This window comes from Lissotriton vulgaris, chromosome 1_1, assembly GCF_964263255.1.
Source record: "Lissotriton vulgaris chromosome 1_1, aLisVul1.2, whole genome shotgun sequence".
Classification (NCBI taxonomy): Eukaryota; Metazoa; Chordata; class Amphibia; order Caudata; family Salamandridae; genus Lissotriton; species Lissotriton vulgaris.
In genome coordinates, this window is record NC_141685.1 from 1,756,261,477 (window position 1) to 1,756,281,507 (window position 20,031).

The 20,031-nt window shown below is 42.6% G+C and overlaps 1 protein-coding gene across 1 annotated transcript in view; it reads left to right on the top strand.

Moving 5' to 3' along the window:
• Positions 1 to 20,031, top strand: part of PLXNC1 (plexin C1) — a 456,593-nt gene that overhangs the window by 332,408 nt on the left and 104,154 nt on the right. The window contains exon 20 of the mRNA XM_086919059.1: positions 630 to 828. Within this exon, the coding sequence (XP_086775185.1) occupies positions 630 to 828 (199 nt within the window). The remainder of the gene's footprint in view (positions 1 to 629; positions 829 to 20,031) is intronic.

The window sequence follows — 20,031 nt, forward strand, 5'->3', positions numbered from 1 at the left end:
TCAGACTCTGTGAAGCCCAAAGTTTGGGGACCTCAGTCATTTATTATTTCTATGTATGTAATAATGACTATACATGTTGTTCTGTGGCCACTTCAGCCTCTGTGGCCACTTCAGCCATCTTATATGTACTGAGGCGCCTTAGCGGTGATCTAAAAATTTTTTAGATTTGTGGGGGAGCACATCAGTGTGAAATTTGCTTAGCACCAGAATGATTGCTCACATTTAGTGTTTTCCAAGATAGGATGCATGTTTTAGGGGGGCCAGTTGAACTTCACAACTAGTCCATGACAGGTAGGTACGTTGGACTGGGAGGTGTAGGGCTGTCCCACTATACTATGCTGGTAACCAAAGGAATGTATAAACAGATCAAGAGCAAAGAAAACGGAACCCTTCGTGGCCTCCATCTCTTCTATTTTTATTTACCTTGATATCCTAGATCTTAGAGTGGCTTGAGGACTGAGATTCTACAAGTAGATGGTGCCTATGCTCCAGGAGGACAGAAAGGATTTCTTGATGGGTCTTAAGTGCTCAGCATAATTCTTGGAAATTTAAAAATATCCTGCGTATGTAGCGGCAATAAAATTGACAAAGGCCCATTTGTAATACGATTGTTTCTCCTTTCTTTGCAGATGCCGCTTTGCATCCTTTTTGACCATTGCATTACAAAGTAAGCTGGTCTATCTAACCCACATTCTAGAAGTCCTGATCAGGGACCTGATGGAGCAGTCCAGCAATGCCCAGCCTAAACTTATGCTGAGACGTACCGAGTCAGTTGTTGAAAAATTACTGACTAACTGGATGTCTACTTGTCTCTACGGATTCCTGCGGGTAAGCATTACACAATCCAGATACTAAAAACATCTCAACTACAACCTTCTTTGAAAAAAATATGTTTGTTCTCCATGACAGATTAATAAAGGCTACCATAGTAAATTGTTGCCATCCTAATTCTTCTAATCTCGCACCTGCCACAAGTCTAAAAACGACTTACCAAACTAGTGCTCACTGATGGTACTGAAATTTGCTAATGTTACATCCAAAAAACATGTTGACATATCAGTTTAAAAAATATATTCTCACAGAGATTAATCTTTTAAAATACAATTCATAGTTCTGCTTGCTAGCTTTTGTGGTGATGAAAGCATCAACTTTGCAAGATTACAACTTATTCAGTTTATTTTTAGTCTGGCTAATTCCGAATTTATAATACAATTTAAAGTGGATATTTTTGATCAAATAGAATATCCCACAGCTGAAAGAAAAGCTCAAAAGCATGTCTTTATGTGTATTTCTATCAACATGTTTGGCATGGCTGTAGACTGCTAAATTCTCATGATCAGGTATTGCTATGGGGATTGCTGAAGACTAGCAATGTGATTTTTAAATTGAGCTTGCGGTACTCATTTTATTGCAAGTTACATACGGTACTGAATAGACCATTCTTTAATCGCTTCCATCTAGGTATAGGTGTAACTAAATTACTTAATTTTGGGCTTCATTTGAACTAGTCCTCGCTCTGGATTACATACATGCTAAATGATAGCAGTTACAAAAAATTGTGCCTCATTTGTAGAGAAGGATTTTTATGACAGTGCGTCTGCTAAATTCCATTAAAAGACACCTAATTGATGGACGGAATGCAGCAAAAACCAAAACATTCACCCCCAGTCAAGACATCTGGGTTAAATACATCAATCATTTGCTCACCATGCCACCACAGTTTAGATCTGGCCATATGCAAATCCGTCTTGACCCTGTGCCTCATGGGAACAGTCCAGCACAAACTGCCAAGCCAGGTCCTCCCTGGACAGGAAACAAGCATCCAAGGACCGGTTTCAGGGATTTACCCCTCATCAGCCAGGATAGCTTGATTCCAGTAGCACATTGCGCCCGGGACCCTCATCTGGGTATACCCGGCACACTTAGGGTGAGGAAGCAAAAGACACACAATTGATGGACGGAATGCAGAAAAAATGAAAACATTCACCCTTAGTCAAGAGATCTGGTTTAATTCAATCATTCTTTTTCTCACCATGCCACCTCAGTTTAGACCTTACCATATGAAAATCAGTCTTTACTCTGAGCCTCATGAGAACAGTCCAGCCCAAACTGCCAAACCAGGTCCTCCCTGGAACGGAAACAAGCATCCTAGGACCGGTTTTGGGGTTTCACCCCTCATCAGCCACGATAGCTTGATTCCAGTGGCAGAGTGAGCCCGGGACCCACGTCTGGGCATACACAGCACTGTGGGTGAGGAAGCAAAAGACACACAATTGATGGAACGAATGCAGAAAAAAATCAAAACATTCACCCCCAGTCAAGAGATCTGGGTTAAATCCATCATTCTTTTGCTCACCATGTCACCTCAGTTTAAAGCTGGCCATATGCAAATCAACCTTGACCCTGTACCTCATGGGAACAGTCCAGCCCGAACTGCCAAGCCAGGTCCTCCCTGGACCGGAAACAAGCAACCTAGGACCGGTTTCGGGATTTCATCCCTCATCAGCCAGGATAGCTTGATTCCAGTGGCACAGTGAACCCGGGACCCACGTCTGGGCATACCCAACACACTTAGGGCGAGTAAGCAAAAGACACACAATTGATGGACGGAATGCAGAAAAAATCAAAATATTCACCCCCAGTCAAGAGATCTGGGTTAAATCCATCATTCTTTTGCTCACCATGCCACCCCAGTTTAGACCTGGCAATACGCAAATCAGCCTTTACCCTGTGCCTCATGGGAACAGTCCAGCCCGAATTGCCAAGCCATGTCCTCCCTGGACCGGAAACAAGCATCCTAGGACCGGTTTCGGGGTTTCATCCCTCATCAGCCAGGATAGCTTGATTCCAGTGGCTCTCCATGACACTGGAGTCTAGTGACTCTAAAAACTGTAGTAGGAAATTAGGGCAGCTGGAAACAGAGGTCTGTAATTGCTCATCAGTGTATATTTGGTCAGCAGCTGTTGTACAAACAAAAATGCCATACATTCCGGCAGTAAGAAAGGAGGCCTTTAATGGATTGCTCAGCTATGCATGTTGTTTAACAAGTATACCAGGCACTTGTACTTCATTAACCCCTTTAGCGCGTCGAACATTCCGCCCCAGTGCGGACGTTCGATCGCGCTAACGGGATTCGGACGTCCAACGGTCGTGAGCAGCACCAGCGAGGTAGCGCGTGCGATGACCGTTGGACGTTCGAAGCACGGAAGGGGTTAAACAGACTTGTTTACAGTGTACACAAACTAAAGCAAAGCATGCAAAATCAGGTGCATACCTTTTAAATGAAACACTCAGCTGAGTATGCAAAGAAAGTACATAGCAGAGTACATGGCACCTGTGTAATTGGAAAATAGTGATGACAACGGGGAACATACAGTAGAGGTAGACCGGGGTATGACAGTCCTCCACTGCAAAGGCGGACTTACTGGGCATGGTTTATCAAGATTTCAAACATACTAGAGACATGGATGTGTATGGCTGGTTCATAGGACCTGTCTTCTGGGAAATAACATTTCCAGTCAATCAAATAATATAATTTCCCTTTCACCTATTTAGAGTCCACAACTTTGGGGAGCACATATTCAGTGTGTTTAGCAATCATCATAGGTAGGAGGTTATTTGGTATGAGTACCTGATTGGTCATTTGAGAAGGGACACAGGAAAGACAGGATGGATTTGGTAATTGTCAGGCAAGGTGAATTTCGTGGTTACAGGATTAATGGTTCATGAAACTGGGTAAGGACCTACATTCCACGGTTGGAGTTTTTGTGGCCCCTCTAAGTGAAGATATTTGGTGGCCAACCAGACTAAATCAAATCTATAAATGCTTACCTTAGTAACCGTTAAAACATACCACCAATAAAAGTCTACAACTATTCAATCTCATAACAATCACATATATAAACCAATACTCTCCAAACTATGGCAGAACAGAATACCATAAAAGCTTAGAAAAGTATATATGGTTTTAATCTCACAGTATGTTTACAACGACGACGTCTGAACTAAGGAAGCTTCTACAGGAAAAGGAACTTAAGACATTTTGGAACTGCTTCTATAAGAAAAGGTACTAAAGACATTTTGGAATTATATTTAAGCAGAAAGGTAACGCCTGGCTGACCCCACCAGTGTCCTATTTCACCTTGGACAGCCTGCACCTGGCGTTTGTTTGTGAAGGAGCTAATTACTTTGAAAGTACTCTTTGTCATATTGCTGTTATCTGGATTGTCTCCAGCAACAAAAGCATCTGAAACTCAGCTGGCCTGATCATCCTTCTGTGTTTCTTCGTTTTTTTTATAGCTTTGACAGTTCGCAGTATGGGCATAGTTGTGTTTCACAAGAGCATTTGGTGTGCCTACTTTCACGTTTTTGCCCAGCACTAGCGCTTTCTTTCACAACTGCTGCCATCGGTGTGAACTGCTACCATTGGTGCTTTTACAGAGCAGCTGGCTGAGTATTGTGTGACTTGAGGAGCAGTATTCTCTTTGACAAGTGGAACATTTTATCATTTGCGCTAAAGCAACTTCCCTGACCAACTGATACCCGCGTCAGGTAGGGTGGTGACTGTGCCTCCGTGTTTGTGGCTGCGTGTTTCCTGGTGTTTTCAAGCATTATCCTGTTTAATACTTGACGCTCATGCAGTTACTGTGGCACGACAGTTTAACCGCTACATTTACGAGTCACGAGCCTCCCGCCACGCGCAAACCCTTCACACGCGCAGCCCTACCAGTCTTGTGTCGCATCCAGCAGTTATCTGTGACGTCTGCCCCACTGTCCGGTCGACGCCTTCTACAGCACGTCTTTTCCGTGAACCATCTGGCGGAGGCGTGACAGCGTGCTGCCATTTTTGTCCGATTCAGTGCGCTGTTCCAGGCTTTGTAATCAAGTGTGTCTGATCTGCGACACGAAGTTTGAAGTATTCCGAGGTTTGAAATATCCGAAGTTTGAAGTATCCGAGGTTTGAAGTATCCGTGTGATCTTCCTGGTGTGGCTACAACTTGAATACTGTGGTTTCTATCTTCCCGGTAGAGCGTGCCGGCTCCTAGCTTTCCTAGCATAGTAACGATTGTAACCATGATGTGTGTACGCATCTGTGCCGCCGAGCCTACCGGTTTTGGGACACGAGCAAGGTCATTCACAGACCAGCAGCATGAACTTCACAATCATATCTATGCCTGCGATCTCCGTTTCATAATTACTTGCAGGTCTGCACTAAGGACAAGGATAACTTCCTCACAATTGAACAGTTCTCTGGATAAAGACCTTCTTCCACTCAAGACCTCTGGTGAGAGATCGCTCACCGGAGCTGATATTATCTGTTGTTTACAGTTGTTGTTGTACTTCTTATTTCTGTGTGCAATGCCTACTTTCATTACGTTCTGTGTGTAAGGGGTGGGATCACCCTTTGAGTGAAAGTTTGAGAGGAGCTCTACAATTTTATCGTTATTACAATGCCTGCTTCCTTTTCGTTTGTGAGTTAGCGGTGGGTGCACACGATGTTTGTTCTTGACTCTTGTGTGCACTGTTAGTGTAACAGTACTCAGAATTTGTCTTTAGACGTGGTGTTGTTTTAAGGGTCAGTACTCTTAAGTCTTTGTTGTCATGGTGTACCCTATTTAGCGTGGGTTGTCTGCGTGTGGGTAGTCAATGCCCGTGTTTGTGTCCTAGGGTCATGTAGTACCTTATGGTGTACCCTACCTAGGGGATGTTGATGTTTGTGTTTAAAGGGTGTGTATCCTATCTCGTATTCTTTTTGGGTGAGGTTGTGTATTTGTGGATAGTCAATGCCCCATTTCAGTTCCCAGGTTTACTACCCTGCGGTGTACCCTACTTAGGGGAGGTGGTGTATTTGTGGGTAGTCAGTGTCCCTTTTCACTTCCCAGGTTAACTATCCTGCGGTGTACCCTCCTTAGGGGATGTGGTGTTTTTGTGGGTAGTCAGTGCCCCATTACTGTTCCCAGGTTTACTATCCTGCGGTGTACCCTCCTTAGGGGAGGTGGTGTTTTTGTGGGTAGTCAATGCCCCATTTCAGTTCCTAGGTTTAATTTCCTGCTTTGTACCCTCCTTAGGTGAGGCGGTGTTTTTGTGGGTAGTCAATGCCCCATTTCTGTTCCCAGGTTCACTATCCTGCGGTGTACCCTACTTAGGGGTGGTTGTATTTTTGTGGGTAGTCAATGCCCCGTTTCTGTTCCCAGGTTGACTATCCTGTTGTGTACCCTACCTAGGGGAGGCTGTGTTTTTAAAGGGTTGTACCCTGTGTTGTTTTTTTTGGTGGAGTTTGTTAAACATCTTTTCTTTTTGACACTCTGCTTCTGCCAAAGTCTACCTGCCTGAGATTCGTGGCCAAGGGTTTCATGTCGGTGGGACTTTGTGAACAGTTTTATCTTATTTTCCTCTGTCAGCAGGTTTTTGTCAGGGGAGCTTGTTTAGGGTCTGTGTCTACGCTCGCCTTTGTTTATCAGGGTGTTTACCCTCTGGTGTTCCCTTGTGTGAGCGTGACCACCTTTCTTTGCTACTTTGGTTCTCTTTCATCTTAACCATGCTTTTACCCTAAGGGAAGGGGATGTGGCATATAGTAGCATTTTTTTTTTGTTCTTTTAAAATTTAGCATGTTTTTGTATTTCTGCTCATCCTAATGATATCTCGTGCTTTACTTGTTGCTTATATGGTTTTTTGCCATTGGTTTCTCTTTTCTGTTCTATCTCCATAAGGGAAGAGGATGTGTGGTAAATGCCTTCTCCACTGTTCTTCTCTGGATAGACTGTACTATGATAGCTGTGACATCATAGAATGCCCGGGTGTCCCTCTGGCTCACAGTGCCTCTCTCTAACCTTGTGTGGCAGTTGGTCATCTGAGGCTGAGCTGCTTACAGCTGGCTCCTGGTGGGGTCTACTCTTTTACTTACTATCTTGGAAGGAACTTACAATAAAGAATCTTACCTACACAGTGGACTGTGCATTCTTCCTTTACTACACTGCATATCACAAAAAACAAGGAAGATCCTTTTAAAATAAATAAATCTGTCTTCAAATGTATACACCTCTACTTCATGGATGATCTAAAGTCCATGATTTTTAATTAATACCATATAATGACATCCAATGCCCATAAATCATGTCTCAATATTTTGGTGAAATTGAGTTATGAATTCCATCTTCTTAAGGCCTATTCCAAATATAAATCTTCCATGAAATAAAATAAATAACTTCTTGTACATCTATAAAGTGAAAATAGACATAACATATTAAAGACACAAGACTCCTGTGCTTAAAAATGAATGTGACCTTGTGGAATGTAACTGGTGCTCATGCCCTTGAAGCGAGTTTGCGCTGAATAAAATCTGCAAAAAAATAAATAAACACTGGCAAAGCTAGTAGTAGGTCATGCTTATGCGACATCTATTGGATTTGTCAATGTTTTTTAGCAATGTTGTGCAACATGACATGGCTAAAAGTAAAAAAAAGAAAATGCTACTACACGGTGAATACTGGCTGTCTGATAGTACTTTTTTAAACTTTCAAACATGCTTTCAACCAAGCTGCACAGCAGCCACGCATAGTAGAGCTATTTGGCTTAATCAATGTTTTCTTTGCCATGTTGTACAACTGTGTGCCTGCTGTGCAGCAAGGTTGAAAGTAAAAGAAAATAAAGACTATAAAGTGGCCTGAGTTGACCATGTCATAGCACTTTTTTGTACTTTAAACCATGCTGCACAGCAGCTGCCCTGCTGTACAACATGGCCATAAAGACTTTGACAAAACCAGTAGGTCTCTCATATGGGAGACCTCTTCGATTTGTCATTGCTTGTTTCTTTTTTTCTTCTGCTAAATCTTCCTCGTTTAAGTTCAAACTGTAAGGGTATCCTTGAAGAAATAAGAAATCAAACATTAGAGTTGTCTGGCTAGTAGTAGCCTGATATCTGTCTAACAAGCCAAAGTAGCTGGAGTGTTGATAGGAGAATGGCGATTGTAGTCAAGTTGAGGGAGGTGCGTCAGCACTGGCTGAATGCTCTGACACTAATGATGATAATCCAAGCTCTTAAAGTTGATGAAGGAGGTAATACAATATGTACTTCATTTAACAGACTTGCTTACAGTGTGCACAAACTAAAGTTTATATCATGGATTTTAAATGTAATACGCATCAGACCATGCACAATAAAGTACATGCCTTTCACATTAAACACCCAGAAGAGCATACAAAATAAAGTACATAGCAGAGTACAGGGCACCTGCCTAATTGCAAATAGTGATGATAGCGGGAAAAATACAGCACAGACAGACCGGCGTATGACACACTCAGGGCCTGGAAGTTAAATTACACTTATTGACGGCAGCATCTATAGTGCCATCCACTATAGTGGCAATGTAAGTATGGCTTAAGGGCTACCTTGTGTAGCCTGGCTGCTACAGTGTAAAACCTGTAGTGCAACTGTTACATCCTATGTGTTGCCACATTATTATCATATTATTTTCACTTAATGTTAGCTCTGTGTTCCTAGGCAACCAGTGTGCTTCCACGTTTGGAATTTGGCATGGAGATTCCAAGAAGCTGAGAAGGACACATTTGCTGAGGATCTGGCCTGATCAGGTGTCATTTGTACCAGCTCAATAAAGTACAATTTTGATGACTACTGTAGTTTATCTCAGGCTGAGCTGCTAACAGCTGGCTCCTGGTGGGGTTTTACCTCTGTACTTATTATCTTGGAAGGAACTTGCAATAAAGGATCTTAACTTACACAGTGGTTACCACAATTACCTTAAGCCTCTTCTTCCAAAATTGGTGACGGAGATGAGATGTGACCATCGTGTGAGACGCTTTCACCAGGGAACTGCAATTGAGGAGCATTAGAACTATCTGTGAGCGGTGTCAGAAGATATCGTGGTTTTTGGTGACATTGTGACTCCTGATGATCTGGGTGCTGCCATGGACATGTGTCTATTTCGAACTAGGCATCTGAAGGAAATTTCTTGAGTCGAATTTCGGAGTTTGTGGAACAGAACATGGGGGCAAAGAAAAAGAGCACCCAAAAGATTCAGGTGTTTGGATTTGAATATCCAAGGATTATGGCATGAGACAGTGCATGTAAGTCTGTCACAACAGAGTACTCATTTGGATGCAGCGGCATCACAGATGATACCTTGGAGGAGACTGTGGCAGGATGTCATGCAGCATCGGGCTCGAGGGGGTCTGCGACGTTTGTAGGTTGTTTGACCGCAAAAGTGTGAGCCAGTGTGTGTTCTGCGCTGCTGTGACGAGCAAGTGTAGGGCATTATGGGACATTGGTGACACATCAGTGATGTCGGAAGGCATATTTGCATGCCACCACTTTGGATTGGCATCAGCGATTCAGTTTCCGGCTGTTCAATTTGTGAATGCTTTGATGGGAAGCGACTCAGCAGCAAGTACGACAGTTATTGGAACTTCGATATTGAGGAGGTAACTATTTTTGCTGACAGAAGAAAGGTAAAGGAGTACATTTTAAGTTGTGATAGGCACACTTTGAGCCTGTTAACACCTTTTCAGCGAAGGCACGCTATAGGAAATTAGAGCCTGTCAATACCTTGTCAGCGACAGGCATGCTATAAGAAATTACAATACTGTGTTTTTTTCTTTTCTACCTTGCTGTACTCATTTGAGTATTATTTTCTCAACTATGCAGTAGTTTTGAAATTAGTTTCTGAAAGTCGTGTCCGGAGAAGGGTGTAATTGAGGGTGAAAGTGATTCATGTGAAGTTTTTTTTCCAGTTAAAAAGGTCAATGAATATATTAAGGTTGATCGACATCCATTGCCTCATATTAATGAGATTCTTGCAGCCATCTCTGGTAAAAAAAATTTAACACGTTAGATTTGTCGAGTGCATACCATCATGTGTGACTGCATGAGGAATCCAGGCATTTGACATCATTCCTCACACCAGAACGGGCATAGCAATTTATTTGCATGCCCTTTAGATTGGCTTCTGCGTCAGCAGTGTTTCAGAGGGTCATGCAGAATTTATTGGGGTGCATGTCAAATTTCCTGGTTTTCCAAGACGATGTGTTGGTATGGGGAGAGAACAGATCCCTGCATGATGAGTATTTTTAAGATGTTCTTGGTAAATTGGAGAAGGCGGATCTTACTATTGGTCTTCAGAAATATAAATTCTGTAGAACGGAAGTAGAGTATCTTGGTCACACTTTAATGCCAGAAGGGATGAAACACAAACACAACTTGGTGGAGGCAATTTAAAAAGCTCCAGCTCCACAAGACAAGGATTAGTTAAGATCTTTCCTTGGTTTTGAGGAATATCATGCCAAATTTGTGCATCATTTTGCAGAGAGAGTACATGTTCTGCGTGATCTAATAAAGATGAATGCAACATTTGTATGGTCAGAAGAGTGCCAACTAGCATTTAACTTGGTGAAATCTGTCCTAGCCAAGGTAGTCACGTTAGAGCCATTTGATCCAAAGGATAAGCTATTTTTGTCACTGATAACAGTGGATATGGTCTTGGTGCTTTGCTCATGCAAGAGCATGATGGACGGGAGAGAGTGGTTGCTTTGCTTCATGTACCCTTAAATGTATGGAAAATACATATTCCACAATATAAAAAGAAGCATTGGCTTGTTGGAGGGGGTGCAGCATTTTCAAATTTATGTGTTTGGGTGCGCACTTTGAGCTTCGTACTGATCACAAACCGTTGGTGGACTTATTTACCACAGCTGGTGCTGGAAAGGCAACCCGCAGAGTATCAAAATGGTTGCACCATCTTCAGGAATGTTTCAAAGTGAAATATGTTCAAGGGGTGATAAACATAAATGCTGATTATATGTCTAGAATATCAATGAATATTGAAGTGAATAAGTAGGATGAAGATTGGGCTGTTGGTGAATTCTCAATGGCAAATTGCTCCATAGGCAAAACTAAATGGATAAATGTCATTGAGAGTGATCAGATTTTGGTCAAATTGATGGAGAGATTACCTGTCCCACTAGGTTGGAAGAGTGATGACACTGTGTTGAAATAAAAGAATGTCTGTGATGTACTATCTGTGAAGGATAGTATTGTGCATCGATGTAAGAAGTTGGGGGTGCCACAAAGTTTACATGAGAGATTGATAAATATAAAGCATGAAGGTCATGGGGGAATATCCACCATGAAGAGGAAAATCAGAATGGATATTTGGTGGCCAGGGATGGACAGGCACATTGAAGGGTGCATTTGTAGTGACAAGATACATATTATGCTGAAGAGTACCATAGATCCTGTGAAATTGCCTGATCGGGTTTGGTAGAAGTTGACCATTGACATATGTGGTCCCTTTGATGGTTTGGGGATAAATGAAAAATATTCTCTGGTGCTTATGGATTTTGATTCCAAATGGCCAGAGGTGGCATTTGTAAGAGAGTTGAAAGCTAGTAATATGATTACTTTTTGTGAAGACATTTTCCGTAGGGATGGATGTCCTGTGGTAATACTCACAGACAATGGACCACAATTTGTCTCAAGAGAGTTTATAAAGTTCTTTGAGAAATGGGGTGTTAAGCAGTGTGGGGCTCCTGTTTATCATCCCACGGGCAATGGTCCTAGAGAATGCTTTAACCAAGTGTGTGTGTATGAATTCAATTGAACATGTCAAGCAATTTGATTTGGAAGGATCAGGTTAAGGAAGTGTTGTGGAGTTAGAGAACAACTCTACTCTCTTCCACTGGAGTGACTCCTTTCAGTCTATTGAGAGGTAGAGTCCCAGTACCAGCGTGGATGGCAAGATGTGGACTCATGCAAATCGAGGCAAAGGAAATAAAATACAGAGTTGAAAAATATCCAGCACTGTTTAAGCAAAGACATAATGAGAAGGTGTGCAAGAGAGGTAAGTTATTTGAAGAGGGGATGTTGGTGCAAGTGTGTTTGGGCCTGGTCAAGAAGGGCAACAAGAAGTTATTTAGTCCCAGTAGGATTGAAAGGGTAAAAGGAAATCCCTATTACTTTTAGATGGAGAGTGTTAATTTATAGGGAAACTTAGGAGAGAGAGTGGATGGAGAAAAATATTCTGAATAATAATCCAAATTTCTAGTGTTTTAAAAATGGGAATAAACTATGGATACAAGACCACCACTGGGATTGTGAATCTCAGACAACACAATCAATAGCAATGGCAAAAGCAGTTTAATTCAAAAGAAAGCAAGCTAGACTCCATAGTTTCAAGGCAAAGCAGTGACTCTAATGTCACCTGTTCTAAAAAGATATCAGTTGGTTCAGTGGTATACAAAATTGGTGCATGAGGAATATATATTTATGCCAGATTTTTGAATTACCGTTGACTATGTCAATGTTCTATGTTTCAATTTATTACATATGCCTTTATCCTGTGAGGGTGTCATGAAAAATCTAGCCTGGATCCAGCCCTCCTGAATTAGTTTGGACACCGCTGTGTCAGCATGTTAATTCAGTGAGATGAGGGGGGTTCTGGGTGGAACATTTTGAGAGGGGTGACACACAGAGACTCGTTTCAACCAAAATAGTGCATGATCCATCATCTAACATTTCTAATGCTGCTAAAGCCCACAGTAATGGAGAATATTGCTTGGAAGGAAATATTCTTAAGTGTTGAACAGCAACATCAGATTATAGATCTGTTCTGGAAAATCAAAAATATGTATATTTAGGTGTCGACAATGTGGGGCATAGTTGTGATCAGTAGTGAAAAGTCACTTTTTTAATTCAAATGCAAAATACCAGACAAAGTCCAGACTAATGTGTTGTAATAGGTCATACTTGGAAATGTGCACTTGCGGGCTAGCCCAACAGTGTACATAGCTAAGCTATAATGTGATTGCCCCAAATTAATTTCTAATGAATCACTGTATATTTTTTCTGCTAGAGAATGTTATTGGGCTACATCAAACTGTTTCCAGAAAAATTACAAAATATGGTATAGCCTTATGTCATAGTCCCATCCAAAGTCTAGACAGTGAAAATTTCTTACTAAGCATTTAATACTATACAAATACTTGGCCCACTAAAAGTGATACCACTAACAAAGAGGAACTTACAACTTCCTGTCTGTCTGCATCTATTCACATTCTTAATGTGCAGTTCTTTTCTGTAGTAACCCAGCTTCCCTCATGATGATACTTGAGGTCGAAATGTAACCTCACATCCTCATAGACACCAAGGAACTGAGAAATGAGATTGTTGTCGTTAAAACCATGGTGCAAACACTTAGTTTTCCCATCCAGACTAGCCTGTAGCAGAGCTGCACGAGGTGCAACCTGTATTAGCTGCTTTCATTTTACTGCAGGCTGTGTGGGGCAAACAAACGATGACAGCAGTGGTGGCAGGTGGAATTTGAAACTGGTGAGACGTAAGTAGAACGAATCAATGCATGCGAGCGCAGTGAGTGAGCCTGACGGCAATAAGTTGGGTTCGGGGGGTTCTCCCACGTGAAGAATTTTTTTTTAAATTGGCATCTTTTTGGTGCGGTTTTCAACACTATTTCTGTTATAAATGAACTAAAAATTCAGTTCTTCTAGGCACTCATAACAGAAAACTCATACATTATTTCAGAGAATTTTTGGGTTGCCAAGCAAGTCTGACTTCTGAAGAGGGCTAGTGCTCTGTCCTTTCCAACAGAAAACAATAGTTAGCGATGTGAACAAGTTCAATGTATAAACTTGGGGTCTAGGGAGAGTCCCTCTCCTGAGAAAGAAACGTAAAAAAGATTGGCAAATGGTGAATTTTAAAGCAAATAAATGCAGCAATAAAACAAGGCTTATTAAGCAGTGGGAACGTATAGTCTAGAAATATTAAACACATTAAAAACTGCCACGTATCTTCTTGTATTAAGTTGTCCAACAGTTACTGTAATATGTAAATTGTTCTGCATGACAACTTTAGCCCTTTAAAATGTATACTTGCCCAGTGTCTTGCACTGCATGCAGCATTAACTTTGGAAAAATATGCTATAACCAGACTTCGGGAAGCACCCACAGCTGCTGGCTGTAACCAGTCATATAGAAATATGCGCAGACAGGTCTTTAAGTGAGATGAAAATAGTGGGTGCTCCCTATAAAGGAACATGCCAAATACATTTCTGTGATTCCCTTAGTTTGGCATCAGACCGGTATTTTAGTTTCTCTCGGAGATGTAATTTTATCCAGATAAATAGCACAGCAACTGACATACGCCTAAAGCCTGTCAGTATGATTGGCTTTGTCACTGGGTGTTAGCTGTTTAAGATAAATGAGTAACAACAATGATTTCTTATAAACAATTAACATTGAAAATGTTTACATTCTGAAATTGTGAAATAGTGAGTCCGTGAATTAAATAGCATTGAGGCCTGTGGAAGAAATTTTGGCCTTCAATTATGTGTGTTTTATGTTAGATATGTATCCTCTTTTTCTCTGCATATCTTGTCCATCTGCACAGCTTCAACCCCCCTCTCTTTCCTCTTCAGCATCCTCTTTTCACTCTTCCCCGAATGCCCTTCCTCACATCTCTGTCACTTCACCGCCCCCAACATGCACTGCACTCCATCAAATATAAGCACTTTAATTTCTCTTACCTTTGCCTTGCAAATATTTTGACATCAGTGTACCCCCTTCACACACATTTCCACAGAATTTAAGTTGCAAACGGAATACACAAATATTGTTCTGTGTGCTCTGCAGAGAGTCCAACCCACTGACAGGCACTTTGTTTGGCTTTAGCCTTAGCGCCTTCATGCTCAATCAAAGCCCCTCATAAACGCCTGGCATGGCTCAAGCCTCAAAGTATGCACTGAAAAAAATACAGGTAAACAACAACATTATAAAATAGCTATCTTGTGGGTACCAGACAGACAAAACACAGTGAAGTGCAACCAGTGAATCGCTAGAACAGTGTGATAGGAGCAGTGCATAAAGAATCCAGAAGATAAACACAAACATGTCATTTGCAGATAATTGTCTTGTGAGTGGAGCTGGCATTGAGTGCTGGGCTCCAACTGGGTTGGCACAGCATTGTCATGGCTGCAGAGACAGCCCCCTCCCTGATGCCTTTCACGGTAATCTCCATTCCGCTCACCAACGCGTCCAAAACGAAAACTTGTAATTTTTACCTGAGGATTGTATTAATGAAAGCTCATGACAAAAGCGATGTGCGGTTAAAGTTTAGACATGATGAACTTGTCACAGAAATAGCATTTTAAATTAGATACTGGGATGGGAGAGCTGATTATTCTGGAGTTGAATTTGATTGGCATTTGTGGAAAATAGCATTATTACATTTTGAAAATAAAAAACGTCTGACAGCACACAAACACATAAGGACCACAATTTTCAACGGGAAAATAAAAAACTTCTGGCAGTACACAAACATAGAAAGTCCACAATTTTGCAACGGGCACACAATTGACAGCGCTCAGCTACATAGGCAATGCTGAGAACAAGGAACAGGGTAATTTCAGTACATCCTTTAAGGTAGTAAGCGCTATATAAATACAAGTACTTGTCCTCGCAGTTTAACCAATATCTTATGTCAAGGGCACACACTTCTTTCTTCCTGGCTACCTTCTGTAGGGCGTGAACTCCACCCCTTATCACTGTGCAAGGTCGGTCTCCAGCATTACTCATGCGTTCCTAGATCAATTCTAGGAATGGACAACACACGTTAACACTTAGTAGGACACCCTGAACAGGAATGTTCCACATACATCCAGCGCAGGAGCAATGTGCCGTATAGGTAAATGTAAATTGATATTTGTATAGTGCACTACTCACCCGCAAGGGTCTCAAGGCGCTTGTACGAATACCGCTGTGGAACCCCTCCTGGCTTTCCCTGTGAGCCGTCCACTCCTGGGCACCCCCAAGGTGGAGGCTAGGCATCCTTAGCATTGTGGGGGCCGTTGTGGAGATTAAGCAAGCTATTGCCCAGAGTGGGACTCCATGATTGGAATAGGCACAGAGGCGAGAATTATCAGGTCCGTGGAATTTTGAGCCCAAGACCCGCAGAGGCGGGGAATTGAACCCTGGTCCCGGGCTAGACCTCTGAATCAGGGTTTGCCGCTCTAACCATTGAGCCACACTTCTCACTGGGCAGTGACATCACAGATCTACAATCAAATGTCACATAAAAAAACAACAGCACACTTTAGACAGAACGGTGCACACGCATCCAACTCAGCACGGATACGCCTTTACTCAGCACTTGCCACTGAGACCACAAACTGCATTTGTGCAGGGTAATGACCCTGCCTACACTGCTTAAGAGAGTCAGGACAGCCGCCCGGTGTTACCCGCGCAAGCTTTATAAATCGTTGAAAAAGAAATGATAATCGTTTTATTGACTCTGGAAGGATGAAAGGTTGGTATGACTATTCCATGGTTCTGGCCTGTGACCTGCTTCTTACATGGAGATGTCCCAGAGGATGCATGAACCCACTGAGCTATCATCCCAGCTGGCATGGTCCTGTAATTTAGCAGGTCATATGTCGACTCACAGGAGAGCTATATGCCAACACGCAGTGCCAACTGCCCCAGCCCTACTGGAGAGCAATAGAGGGGCACATGTTCACTTGCACTACAGGAAGGGAAGTTTGGGAGCGAAAGTTCTCTGAAGTGGCGGTGACGTGATATGCCTGTAGTTTTTTATAAGGCTTTGGAAATAGGTAAATACAGCAGCAATTGTTAGAGAAGCCCGCCCGCCATCTCACTAGCCATTTCTATTTCAACATGTTAGCCTCAGCTACAGTGATTTCAGTCACTTGTTCAAGGACCTATAGATAGAATGTCTTTGCAGCTCTGTTGGGTTGATAGCAGGCAGCAGTATTCAAGGCAGGAAGCAGCTGCCAGGGAAAATGTTAGCCAGATGAATGCCGCAGCCTGGGGGGTCAGTGGTAGTTCAATACAAATCTGGAATAAGTTCTTCTTAAATCAAGGTGCAAAAGTGAGCCCCGCAATGCCCCCAAAACTAAAACAAGAAGGAGCCCTTGGGGGTGGGGGATCAGGTCCTCCTGGGTCACATGATCCGATCAGTCCACAACAAGTCAAAGGTTCGGACCGACCCACGGCGCTACCATCTCCCAAGGCTCAACAAGGTTTCCACCCTCCAACGGTTTATGCTCTAGTCCATCGGGCTTCAGACGCAATCAACGATTCGGTCTTTTTGGAGCAAAGCCCATGGTCAGCCCTGAAAACGATCCCTAAAACAACAGAGGAAAGTTTTCTGCATAACCAGAATCGTATTCAAAAGTTGAGCCCACCATCACTGGTGCATTTTCCTAGTTTAATGAGTGGTCAATTCACACCGGAACAAGACAAAACGGATGGAAATTACAGTCCCCTCTCTGCAGGACCAGTAACCGACGAAATTGAAGAAATCAAAGAAAGTAAAATTCCGAAGCCACAAGAAGTAAACGCAACAGTAAATGAAACAGTAGATCTTAAACAAAGCACATGCCTGTCTCCGGTCTCAAAGGAATTAAGTTCAGGTAAGGAAGAGGGTTTTTTAAAAAGGTCATCTCAAAGGAGCGACCACCTGTGTGAGCACCACACCCAAACAGATCTTCTTGAGCACCTTGATTCTTTACCCATACTTGGTCTAACTCAGGGGGAAACATCGGATAGCACTCAAACGGCCACCATATGGCCACAACTACTAAAGTCAATAGAAACCATAGGCGTAGCAATGTCCTACCATGCAGACAAACTAGATACGCAGGCCGATCTGCTTAACATCCTGGCCTCCCATGTCCAGGGGATATAATGAAACCTACAGGACTTAAGCAGCATGATAACGAAGGTGCAACTCAACAAGGACACCTCCTTTTACACCTGTCACTGTTCCCAAATAATTGACAAACTGGTGACCGTACTAAGTTTGATGACACAGATACTGGGGGCCGTTATGGAACCATCAACGGAGACAAAGATAACCACCAGCCTAGTAAATGTTCATCAAGACGCAAAGGAGGGTTTTGGCAGGTCAATCGATGTCTGTAGCGGCGAAGTGAGTCCCAAAACCCAAGATAAATTGCACTCTCCCACTTCAAAAGACATCACTACGCCAGCAATTTCAGACAAACAAAATCAAGTTGACATCCAAGAGGAAGCCCCGCAAAACCAGGCTTCACCAACAAATGAGCTAACAAGCCCTAAACATACTGAACAGGTACCCATACTCACAAAGAGAGAAAGGAAGCGCCTGAGAAAAGCAAGAAAAACCAAATCACATATCTGAGGGGTGCTAGTAACCCAGCCTCAAAAAATAAACACCGACTCCAATGTAATCAAAACTAAAGTGCAGTCAGAGGGCGCCCCATCTCAAACCAAAACAACGTCAGAGCCTGGGCCAATTCCAACTGGCAACCCCCCAACCAAGGAAACCACTACCACAAACGGCCCAACTGAACGTATCAGTTCAATCCAGAATGCAAGGAAAGTGTATAGCATATTTAATTTCCCAGGAGGGAAAGTAGAATCCAAATCAGCAAGCTCTGAGTCAGCAAATAACACAGACACTGAGCACGGAAACAAATCCAAATTTAGCACTTCTTCCATGCAAGCACCAGCAAACAATAGACAAGCAGACGTAGATAAACCCGCAAAGATTAAGGAAAGAAAGACAAGGGAAACACCAAGTGGAGAAACACAAGCACCATTAGTTATAGTCCCCAACGGTCAGGAGGCAACAAGCATCGCACATATATCTAACTCGGTCACGCCTGATTTAGAGGCTGACCGAATAGGAACAGTTTTTTTAAACACTGGAGAGAGAAGACAACTAAAAGACCAAATACGGCACATCCCAAGCAACAAACTCGAACTAATTCCGCAATATAGCTCAAGAGGGTCTCATGAGATCCTAAACAGAGGGTCCATTTTAAATCTTCTAGAAGAATTACCAGGCTTGCCACATCTAAAATCAAGTGATTTGGTGTCAATTGAATTCAAACCAAACCCTTACCGACCATGCCGCGACTCCACAATTACAACGTGGACCGAACACATCTTCATAGAATCAATCCTGACACACAGGGAGGAATTTGCGTTATGGGGCATAGAGCTGAAAAAGGTGGAGCCCCCGCGATATCCCAGTCCGTTGCAGAAACAAAGCCTTAAACGAAGCCTTCTAAAAGGCGCCAAAGGCCCAGATCAAAGAAGTAACATCGAAGAAGAAGGTCATCCATTTAGGCAAATCACAATCACATTCGCCCACCAGGGTGAGGCATCAACAAGCTCCCCTGGTATCAATCAAAAGGAACGTAGAATGAATCAACGGAAGATCAATAGCAGGAAAAGAGCAAGGCTGCAAGATCTGTTCGTGGAATGTCAACTGACTAAACACAAAGCTGGAGGAAGACAATTTATAGAGTTCATCACTCAATACAACATACTTTTGTTTCAGGAAAAATGGCAGACAAAAAACTCGCCTCTAGTGGGATACAAAGAATTTTTTACACCAGCATATAAGGAGGCACGTCCCGGCAGGGCAAAGGGATGCCTATCAATCTTTATATCCACCGATTTCCTTTGGTCAGTCAGTTGTATTGAATTCGACTCCACATGGATGCAATGCATCAAAATTGAAATTTCGCGGATCATTGGTCTATTGATCGTAAACGTATACATGCACCCAGGTGGAAAACATAAAGGGAAAAGGATAAAGCAACTAACAACCGCAATTAATACATTGAAATCCACCTACCCAAGCGATAACATGCTAATAACAGGAGATTTCAACATAAACTTAATTCAAGGTCAGGAGGGACCTCTACCTACCACTATTGAGCCACGACAGGGCAATCAAAGCAGACAATGTGCAATGGGGAGGAAATGTGCTGCAGAACTGGAAGCCCTCCACTTGTACACACTAAACGGAAGGGGTCACTTGGACAGACCGGCCACCCTAACGAGGGTCAATAAGAATTCAGGTTCAACAATAGACTACACCTTGGCTGACCCCGATCTATTCCCTCACATCAAAGACTTCCACATTCAGGAACGGGGTGAAAGCGATCACTACCCGCAGACTTTCACACTATCAATCCTACTAAACATGTCCGAGCA